The sequence below is a fragment of the Pagrus major genome, chromosome 13 (genome assembly GCF_040436345.1).
Source record: "Pagrus major chromosome 13, Pma_NU_1.0".
Lineage (NCBI taxonomy): Eukaryota > Metazoa > Chordata > Actinopteri > Spariformes > Sparidae > Pagrus > Pagrus major.
The window spans coordinates 299,285-310,887 of NC_133227.1; the positions used below are offsets into that span (position 1 = coordinate 299,285).

At 39.1% G+C, this 11,603-nt stretch overlaps 1 protein-coding gene across 1 annotated transcript; it reads right to left on the minus strand.

The window, feature by feature from the left end:
* Positions 1-867: 867 nt before the first annotated feature.
* On the minus strand, positions 868-11,227 carry aifm5 (apoptosis inducing factor mitochondria associated 5). Its single transcript, XM_073479910.1, has 18 exons — positions 11,145-11,227; positions 9,312-9,421; positions 8,836-8,945; positions 8,695-8,739; positions 7,976-8,057; positions 6,924-7,036; positions 6,719-6,805; positions 6,457-6,548; positions 5,263-5,393; positions 5,030-5,145; positions 4,857-4,928; positions 4,657-4,720; positions 3,640-3,716; positions 3,122-3,239; positions 2,366-2,464; positions 1,987-2,062; positions 1,781-1,885; positions 868-901 (listed from the first exon to the last, which is right to left on the minus strand). Exons 1-18 carry the CDS (start codon positions 11,177-11,179, stop codon positions 868-870), a joined length of 1,566 nt encoding a protein of 521 aa, XP_073336011.1. The 5' UTR covers positions 11,180-11,227.
* Positions 11,228-11,603: the final 376 nt, after the last annotated feature.

Here is an 11,603-nt window from a genome sequence, read left to right on the forward strand (position 1 = left end):
AGTTTCAAATCTTTAACATACAACATTAGTAAGATAAAAAGCCACGTGCACCTTCAATTCTCAAATATCATAACTGGTACTGGCCTTGAAACACCTGCAACCCCTAGATACATTGAACTGAGAGGCGTGCTGTTGACAGGAAAAGCGCTCAGTGTGAATCAAAGAGTAAATGTGGAGGTGTGAGGTAAAGACAGTGATAAACCAGCAGAGAGCCAGAGGGGGAAAGAGAGGAAAACACAGCATTTCTTTTGTGCAGGTTTCTGTCGCACTGCCTTTGTGTGCTATTTGGCGAAGGCCTATTGTCCCCTTTTGCTGTGTTTTGTCGCCGTTGCCTATTTCAGCATCTCTGCTTCAAAGAGCTGAACACACCCGCCCTCTGTTCCCCTAATCCGCCCTCCGACTCATTGACCGGACCACAGTGGCCATTAAGGTCACTTGTGTTTTTTCCAGCAGCGTACACCGCCTTTTCAATATGAACAGCAGAGAACATACTGAGGCATCTTAAACGTGATGTCTCTTGACCATAAAATTAAAAAATAAGATCTAGTGAATAAATAAAAAATAGTAAGACTAAAAATTGAAGTCCCCGAAAGCTGCATTCATCTGAGGTATGTGTTGTTTTCATGGTGGAGTCCCCCTCACATGACTGTATGACGTACAGTATAACGCTGTAAATGTAAACTTCACTTTTTTTGACACCACGGCATCAGTGAAGTCTGTCTTTTCTGGATCAAACGTTGTCATCCAGGTCTCCAAAGTCTTTGTCCTCTGTCAGAACAGTGGTGACAGTGAGACGGATGAACGACACTCCGCATGTCGACAACGCACGGATGATGTGTTGAGTACTTGAGTGGAGGAGAGTGTAGATCAGGACAACTGCAGCCAGCTCAGGTCATCTGATCTGTCGGGGAGAGAAAAAAAAAGAGAGGATATGCTTTTATTTGGATTTACATCAGCTGATGTGCTTGGTGTGCTTGTCCCAGTTTGTTCCTCTCACGTATTGCCGAAACATTTGAAAGAACAAAAAAAATATATTACTTGGCGATGTTAGAAAAACCCAGGTCAATTAAAGGATAAGCTCACCCAAAAATTAAAGTTCAGTCATTATCTACTCACCCCCATGCCGAAGTCAGGTGAAGTTTCCATAGTCTACAAAACATTTCTGGAGCTTCACAGCAAAACAGTGCTGCAGTATTCCACTAAACAACTGAAGTAGACGAGGACAAGATCCCAAACTGATTTGATAAGATGTTATTTACACCCTCGATGTGCAGTCGAGCTCATGCACCCAGCATGCTAACGCTTTTAGCCTAGCAGCTACAGTGATGATTTCAGTTTAAAAAAGGGTGTAAATAACGTCTTTTCAAATCAATTTGGGATCTTGGTGCTTCTGGAGACTTTCATTATGCCGGACGAGCAATTTATGTTGTTTTCCTTTGTTTTTTTAACGTTTTAAAACAAGTCCCCAGCTACTTCAGTTGTTGAGGAGAATGCTGCAACACTGTTTTGCTGTGAAGCTCCAGAAATGTTTTGTAAACTACGAAACTTCACCTGCCTTTCCATCGGCATGAGGGTGCGTAAATAATGCATTTTGATTTTTAGGTGAACTTATCCTTTCCAACCTGCAGTCACTGAGTTCTTGGCTACTTGGGGGCAGCAGAGGCAAGTTGTTAACTTTGAAATATCATTATTTAACTTGTTAGCAAATTAATCTCTCGACATCTCTGCGAACCCTCCATCACTGAGAGGAAAGTGAAAGTTACAGACAGATTTGACTTACTCAGCCTCTTTCTTTGTGATGACTTTTCCTGATACGAGCCTCTCAGCTACAGCAGACACCGCTGGGTCGAAGTTTAGGCTCGCTGCTGCTATGACTGAATCATCCCTGCAGGTGAAGTAAAAATGTTAAAACATACATATTTGGTCATTTATTTTCTGATTGCACATGTGTTTTGTGAACAACAGCAGCTGTATTTCTCAACATACTTGATGTACAATGCCAGGAACTTTTTGTCCTCAAAGTTTCCTTTCATCACAATCTCAGTGTATCCCTCGCCATAGCCTGCACACAACCAGAACAAAACACAAGTTACATTTAACATAATAAGTGGGAAAATCAGCAATCTATCATACAGCAGCAGGACAAACATCTGTGTGATTCAAGCGTCCAGTTAGGTCTAAACAATATTCCTACATCTGACTCCATAATCTGCTCCTGCAGGGCTGTAGTTTCTGTGTAACAGAGCTGCAACAAACTCAATCATGTGACTATTAAGGTCTGGTGTACAAATTGAACAATTTAAAAAATACACACAAACATACAGCATGCACAGGTGTGTGTGTGTATGTGTGTGTGTGTGCCCACCTGCATATCGGATGGTTTTACCCAGTAGGACGGTCCAGTAGAAAGGAACTGAGCTGAGTTCAATCTGTTTATTCAGCATGTTCAGAGCTGCTATCCTCCCTGAGCAACAATAGAAACAACATTTAACTGGAAATAAAACTAGACTAGATATTATGGACACAGATATTAAACACATATTATATTACAAACAATAATAGATAGTAAGGGGTAAACAAAGTGATAACAAGCAGCCTATATGTCTGGATATACACAGTTTAAAGTCTATTTTTTAAACATAACACATACCATGACCCCAATATTTACTTGCTCCACCTTCTACTCACAGTGCCATATTTTCCTGATCTCTGAGCTCTTCCTGTGAAAATGTGTCATGTTGGTGAATTTGTAAAGTAAAAGTAAAATCAGTCCTGTGCGAATCAGCATATTGTTGATCTGGGGTCTTATTTTTATGTTTTCACCCTGTGTCTGTTTGTTGGTTGGTTTGTCAGCAGGACTACACAAAAACTACTGAATGGATTTCCATGAAACTGTGTTGCTGCCGAAGAACAGACACTCCAGCTCTGAAAGTTGATGTTACACAGAGCTTTGATATCATATCTGGGGGATGAAGTCAGTAAATCTGAGTAAATTACAGACAACTACAACAACTTGGTTTGTTCGGTCAGGACCAAAATATCCGTGTGTGACAAGATAATTTTAGACGTCTATCAGCCAGTCAGTCAAAGTCTATCTACTAGGATAGTGTCACTACATTACCATGTGCTTGTGCCATCTGCCAGTGTCCAATGTTGACCAGCTGGTTCTTGGCCATCGTCAGGGGGAAGGTGGCCAGGTCGCCCGCACAGTACACATCAGGGACATTGGTGCGCATGTACTGCAGGAGGGAGAGAAGTGATGATATACGGCGCAGAATGTATTGATTATTGTGAGGAGGCACAAGTTCATTAACCCCTTTTGTTCTGTTCGGGCTCCTGAAAACCTGCGCTCTATTCAACAGCTTAGAAAACATGCTTAATGCTGTTTTGCCAGCTTGATACTTCATTTACAGGGGATGCTTAATACGTAAGTATATATTCCAGCAAACAGCAGGGTTACCACTTCAATATTGTTCTAAATATTAAGATTTAATAATGTCAGGAAAAAAAGGAAAACACTAGAATTATGGGGTCTGTGGGACTCCAAATACTGCAGAATTCAAGCTCGATTAAACACACATTTTCATCAGAGACGTTATGTGTTGCACAGATAGATAATCAGGCGAACGGCTTGCTGACCTTGTCGACTGTAACAAAGTTTTTTGAGTCCATCTTTATTTTGCTGCCCTTTAGGAAGTCTGAGTTAGGTTTGATGCCTGGTGGAAGAAAGAGGGAGGACAAAAGGGGTTGAGCAGGATTCGTAGGAGTGCTGCTAATGTCATGAGGCCGTTCATCTCAGCTCTCATCTCAAAATCATCAAATCTATGAGGACTATTTCTGTGTCGTAGGATAACCTTGGCATTTTGGGAGATAGATTGTCTTTCTTTCTGGTGGAAAGTTACAGAGGAAGGCTGGCACCAATCTTATGTCTCTGTGGTAAATATGAAGCTCCAGAAAGCAGATGGTTAGCTTAGCTTAGCACAAAGACTGGAAACAGGGGGAAACTGCTAGCCTGGCTGTCACCAATGTAACTAAATCTGCCTCTAAAGCTGATTAAATATAATGTTATACATATTTAATTATATCTATAAAAACTGGGTGTAACAACAATTCATGGTTTTGTTTCAGACTATTTCATAAGTCTGTGCAGTTGCTAGGCAACGAATGGAGATTACCGTTTACGGCCAAGAAATAACTCAGCAAATTGACATTTTAAGAGGGAATTTGGGTCCACAGGAGTAAGAATTACATCATTATGTATAGCTATTATAAAAAGACAGATTGATAGACATCATCTCTCTGTCAGAAAGTGAACAAGCAACATTTCAAACTATTCCTTTCAGAGCTTTTGTGGCAAAATAGTGTACAGGACGATGAAGCTCCAAAGATCAACATGCCAATCACATTCTTTGTTTAGCTGATGTGAAATATTATTATATTTACTCAATGACCAGTGATGATCAAATATAGGTACCAAATTAACAAATATCTTTAATTTACTATGAAAGCTGTCCGGCATTCTCGAAGGATCATTATAAGACATTTCAGTTTTTATAGGAAGTGATGTCTGACTGATAATGCAAAAACATTAAAGAGTAAAAAAGGGGATGAGCAGAAAAGACATAAATATGATCATAAAAAAATGTTTGCGCTTACCAATACCAACAATCAAAATGTCCGCTGGAATAACTTCTCCACTTTTAAGCACAATCTCCTTCACCTTGAGGAAGAAAGAATGATGAGACAGAGGACAGATAGAACAGAGGGTGTTTACAGTATGTTTTCTCAGAACAAACATATTGTAGGTGATGTTCAAGTCTGTATTTGACAAAGCAAATTGTGTTTTTCCACTTTACCTTGCCATCCACACCTCTGACCTCTGTCACATTAGCGTTCATGTAGAACTTCACATTTTTCTCTGACAGCATCTGAAGGAGAAGCAACCGGAGGAGAAGTTTAAACAACCTAACTGAACAGAGAAGTAAATGAGTACACGACGCACTACTCTTTCTCTGTCTCTCTTTCTTACCAACATTGTGGCTCTGCCAATTTCACGACCCAGTGTGTTCTGATACGGCAGCTCACTGCTGCCAATCACTGTGATACTGGAGGCTTTCCCTATCAAATAAGATGCAATTTCCATACCTATAACGTAAGAAATACCTTAATGAGGGTGCAGTAGAGAAAAAATGTTGTCATTTTTTGGCTTCCACACAACTAATGATCAGAATGCAGATATTTTACACACAGCAAACAGCGTACCAACAAAAGAGGTTCCCACGAGGACGACGTTAGAGCCCTGACTGCCCGCGTGGATCTGCCGGGCGTCCTCTGGAGTCTCCAACATCTTGACATTATCCAGCTTCATGCCGGGCACATCAAGACCCTTTGCTCTAAAGGACATGCCATGACTCTGTTTATAAGCAATGCAGTGCAGTGTAGTGGTGCTGCAACAATGATCACTCTCCTTATACAGAGTTAAGATAAAGTCTAAAGAGTTTTAGTAGATCAGAACAGGATTGTGAATTTTTGTGTTTTCCCTTCTGTGCCATTTTTCACTGTATTTGTTTAGTTTAATTTCACACATTTGGAACCAAAGGGCATGTATGATTTTATGTTGATATCATCACTGGCAGTAACTTCATGTCGCTAATAAAACTTTTATTGCAACAAATCTGTCCCTTACTATTTTTTTTCTATTGTGCGTTCTATGAAGTAAAGACGACTAGCTCACTTTTATATAGCATGTTGCTAAAAATGGACACATTCTGCACTAACTAAGAAATGTTAAAATTGACTTGTAAAAATCTTGTGTTGTGTTGTGTTGTCTATTGTTCAGGTGGAACTGAAACAAAAATAATCCAAATGCTACCAAATGTTTTTTGAAAGTCGTTGTGCTACGATTGACTATATGTTCGGATTGGATAAAAAAACGCGCTGGTGTTTTGGAACAATGATTTGATATTGAGTCAGTATACCATGGTTTGATAGAGTTAGTGTATATACACAAAGTATTTTTTGGCCATTTTGTCAAAATGTGGTTTTGAGCAGAAAATTAACTAACTCGTGTTATGTTTATTTACGCTCTGTTGTCCGTCTTTGTCAATTTTAAAAAAATGTTTCCTCTTTTTTTCTTAATGATATGTTGTTGTCTTATAACCTTCTTTGTTAAATGTTTGTTTTGTTTAATGGTAACAACGATATAATAAAAACTGTTAATCGCAAAAAAAAAAGAGTTCAGAAAAAGTACAGGTAAATGCTTGTTAGCAGTTGTTAAAGTCGTGATGTACTATATTTTAATTTTAAGATTTTACTGGGTAGTTTTGTTTTTTTCATTTTTTCATTTTCACTGATTTTAACTGTATAACTCAACTTAAGTATGAGTGTGAACATTGGCACATTTGAGTGGCTGCTTTGGGCCCCAGAAAGGCTCGGGCTGTGTGTATTTGTCTGTACCTGCAGCCTGTTGATATGAGGAGCTGATCATAGCTCTGGACTGAACCATCATCAAACGTGACTGTCTTCTTGTCTGTGTCCACTGACAGTGCCTGTAAACACAGCGAGGGTCCACACAACATGGCTTTTGAAAGTGCATTATGAATCCATCCAGATCAAGATACATGTTTTTTGTCAGGAGTATACAAGTATTAGGTAGTAGAACGTAGTAACAAGTAAGTTGAGGATTGACACAACAAGATGTGAGGAGAGATCAACTCACTTCTTTCCTGAGCCACACTTCAATATCGTACTGATGGAAAAACTCCATCCTCCTCAGCACAATAGTGTCGCTCTCCACATTCATTACCTGTAAAAAAAAAAAAAAAGGTGCATGGTGTGTGTGTCAATTAAAAAAATAATACACTCATATTCATCACTAAAAGGTTGTTGATGTCCATATCATGTCATTTACTCCACTTCAGCACCTTGCTGAGTCGGGTCTTGTCATAAGGTAAAAGTTCGTCTCTGGAGGCCATGATGATTCTGCCGCCATAGTTTTCCTGCCGGAGAATCTCAGCGCAGATCAACGACGCAGCTCCTGTACTTACAAAGAGTTAACACACCATCACACACACCAGGAAAACATCTGGACATAGGCTACGTGCTATGACACTGATTACTTTACTAGTGTAGCTTTTTATCATCCAATAATATTTACTGTCAGCTTGAACGTTCAAATTATGACATAACTTATTTTCCGTCTTCTTCTTCTTCCTCATATTATTATAGAATATCTTACTGTTGATTTATGAAGTATACTTAGCTGTTTATTACATACTTGTACTTTTTTTCGGTATTCTACATACCTGTTGTTAACGGTGTATGTACATATTTACTATTCACAATAAAGTTATTGGCAATAGTCTCTCTAAAGTTCAAATGAAGCACCTTAATCAACATATCAATACAAGACAATATATAATATCTGCTAGACTTATACTTACCATGTACAGAATATAAGAAGGCACCATCTTTGTATATATTTAGAGTTAAAGTATGGCCCTAGCTCATAGTTTTAGTCCAATTTGTAGGTGCGGTTTAGTTATTTATGCTTATTAACTGTAAATAAATGGGTATAACCAAAACCAAAATACAGAAACTCTTTAAATGCAGGGCAGGGATGGTAAACATGCCATACAAGTAGTGGTAATATTAATATAGTAGTCCTCAGTAGTCTCAAGAGTAAATGCATTAATGACAGCATGGCAGCAACAAACATCATCTTCAGATGTCTTGTTTTGTCACACCAACGTGCAGAAACCCAAAGATAATACATTTACAATAGTATAAAACAGATAAAAGCAGCAAATGCTCACATTTGAGAGGCCGGAACCAAAAAAATGTTTTGCTTCAAAAGTGATTGAATCAATTGCTCGCAAATTGATTTTCTGTCAATCGACTAATCAATCAATCCACCAATTGTTCCATCTTTAAATTACAGCAGCACATAAAGACACGTAGAGGTTTCCACACTCACCTCCTCCCAGCAGCAGAATAGTGCGAGTGTCTCCTGGTATTGCAGCTCCCATATTCTTTATTCTTTTTTCCTGCCTCAGAATCTGAATCATGGAAAACACACAATCATATAAACTCATCAATAGGAGGAACATACTGGCACATCTGAGGAGGTCAGACACCATTAATGTTCACATCATGGGCTGTCACAAGCCTCTCATGTATGAGTAGATGCACACTTCCATCTGTGCAGTTTTCCACTGTGAAGTTTGGTAGAAAGAAAATAGTTCCTACATGAAACTGCTTACAAGAAGGTCTGTGGATTATTGTGAGAAACCAGTTCATGATTTCTAGAGAGAGACATTACTGTGGAGTTTTTCAAATGTAGTTTTTGCCTCTTTGAGCACCACAAGCTGAATGCCATCTAGTCCAGTTATATTCATGAGAAGGCAGACATCCTTAAGCCCAATATCTCCAAAACTTACCACAGAGGGGAGTTTTATGGTCTGAAATGTTTTAGAGGAGCACTTTGCCTTTAACCTCTTTAAGTGCAAAAATCCTGTTAGAATTGCTGAATACAAACACAAAATACTTCCATAAAATACAAACACAAACACCCTCGCAAACCCATGTACCACGTGTCACTGTTTCCTTTTACTAAACAGAGTACATTTACAATGATGTGATGAGACAGGAAGTACAAAGTAACATTAACAGAAAAAAAAAAGTCAACACACTAACCTTTTTTTTTACGGACACGTACACTTTGCTGTTTTTTATTTTGACCTTCAAAACAGAAAAAAGACAAATTAAAGGTTGAGAGCAAATGTCCTTGAAAGGTGAATGTCTGTCTGTCTGTCTGTCTCTTTGTATAGTTTGTACCTCGTGGCAGGGTAAACAGTCTATGCCGGGGTACTCCTCCAGATCTCCTGTATGGGCATTGAAACAGGCGCCGTGCCATGGGCAGCGCACTGTGTGGCCTGTGATTACCCCTGAATACACACACACACACACACACACACACACACACACACACACACACACACACACACACACACACACACACACATCATTTACATACTTGGTGCTAGTGTCAACAAAAGTAGCTATAATTTAAGACAACCTACTAAACTGCAGAACATATTGAAAATGCTGTCTTTCCAAATGTTTCGATCTTTAACGTGTACAAGTGTTTTACACTTTTAAAGTGTAGCAAGCAAATGTTGAATGAAGTTGTCTATGTGGATAAAACCCACCAGTATGGTGAATAAACTTTATGTCACAGATAAAAATGTCAGTAAATTAAATGGTGTTCATCCTCTTTTGTTCTTCACAACTCACACCTTGTTCCTCTTTACCTTTGCTGAGTGGCGCGCCGTAGTGCGTACACTGGTTACCAATGGCACTGTATTTGCCGTCACAGCGTGTCAACAGAACGCTGTGATGTCCCACTTCAACCTCCTTCATCCTGAGGAAACACACACACACACACACACACACACACACAGAGACAGATGAAAACACTGCGATAAGCGTCACACACAAATTAGTAGTATAAAGTATTTTTTACATTTTTTAAAATTCTATTTGTTCCAGGTTGATTGAATTGAATGGGAATGTCATGAAATTTTATGTAAACATTCCTGGTCTCCAGGGGATGAATCAAACTAACTGCATAAAGTCTATTAATCCTTTATATAAATCCAACTGTCTTTGTATTTAGCCTATATATTCTTTATCTAACCAGGTAAAAGCCTCATTATGTTCAAAATCTCTTTTTCAAGAGTGACCTGGAAACTTTGGTGGTTCCCTGACTTTTTCTACAGCACCATCATCTAAAATGTCTTTCTTTTATGACCAAAATACCTGCAAAACTAGGCTCAGCTGTACTTTGTACTACTAATTTGCAAATGTTAGCATGGTGACAGGCTAAACTACAACACGGAACATGGTAAACACTGTACCTGCTAACCATTAGCATGCTAATATTGTGAGCCAGAGCATGTTAGCTCAAAACGGAGCCTCACGGAGCTGTGTCGACTTTATATTCCTAGCTATCCGTTGTCTGGTGAGCCTAAAATTGATGTGTTATGTGCCATATATTGTTGCACAACTTATATTCCAAATAAAGGGGGAAAAAACAAAGAAAAAACCTTATTCCTTTTCACCATGGTACCTTGCGTGACTAGAGCCCGAAGTCACGCCCCTGCTGGTTTCCCATTGGACGTTATTTCAGAATGACTTTGTATGGTAGTGAGTGGAGAATGTGCCACGAATGACAGATATTATGTTTGTCAATTAATATGATCATTTCACTAGTCAATAAAGCCGCAGTTTGTCTTAAAACTAATGAAATATAAAACTGTGAAAATACGTTATTAGAAAGACTACACAGCCAACGGTCGCGTTAGTGACGTCGTCTCGTTGAACAGTCACCACCATCTGTAACTTAAACATTGTAGAGCTGCTCCTGTATATTAGCAGCTCACAGAACTGACAAACTATCCTTTCACAAAACTGCAGTTGTAAATATGACCAGATTTATTATGAATCTCATATTCTTTAGTACCTTTTCTGAGCTGAGTCAGCGGCCATGTGGTGGTGGTGACGTATGTCGAGCGAGACGATGTAGTTCACTGAGTGGTTTAACAAAAAACTAGATGATATTTTTACTTAAATTAAGACAAACTGCTACTTCATTGACTTGAAAAATTATCTTTTAAGTCAACAAACATCATATGTGTAGTTCACGGCACAATTCAAGCGGGATCAAAAAACTATTTGTTTTTCTCCATTCACTACCATACAGAGTTTATCCCATGGACGGGCTCGACTTCCGGCGCTAATCCTCATTCTTAGAGCGATTTGTACGTCAAATCATGATTCTATTCATCATTCCTGGAGATATAGGTTAGCACCCTCAATCGTTTCCCTTTTAACCAGCTTCACAGGGTTGCCAGCACGGCTGTAAATCTTGTTTGATTAACAGTTTTTAGGTTGTCGCGTTCTTGTATTGTTTATTTGTTTGTTTGTTTATCAGACATATGCTTGGTTAGTTCTATATTTGTGTGGCTATCATTTGTTGATTAACAGTGTAGCCTATAAATCATTTTCACACATCAGTAACAAGCCCTGCTGGATAACTAAAACAAGTTTTAGGTTGCCAGGTTGTGAACATCCCCCCTCCTTACTGTCCATCCTGCAGGTCTGACTCCAGACACACCATCTCTGTCAGTTCCCCTGATAAGTCGTCTGGATCAGAGTCAGAGTCTGGAAACTCTTGATGGGCTGCACACACACATGCACAGAGTTAAACTACATTAATTGTGACAGATGTGGTTTAATTAATGACACAGGTAACGAACACAGAGACTAAACAGATCGATAAAGCATCAGCTAATTATCGACTATTCAAACAATATAAAGTTGAAGAGGTTACTCACATGGTTTGGTCCCAGACATGTCTTTTGATTCAATTGTAACACCACAAAAATACACAAAACCCCTCCAGAAACATTAAAAGCTCTACAGCTGCTCCGTTGAAACAAGTCCTTCTGTGTCCACACTTTGTTCTCTGCTCATCAGCTCAATGATGGGATGAGAGTCCATTTCCACGGCAACCAGTCCATCCCCAACCCTCATCCCTTGGT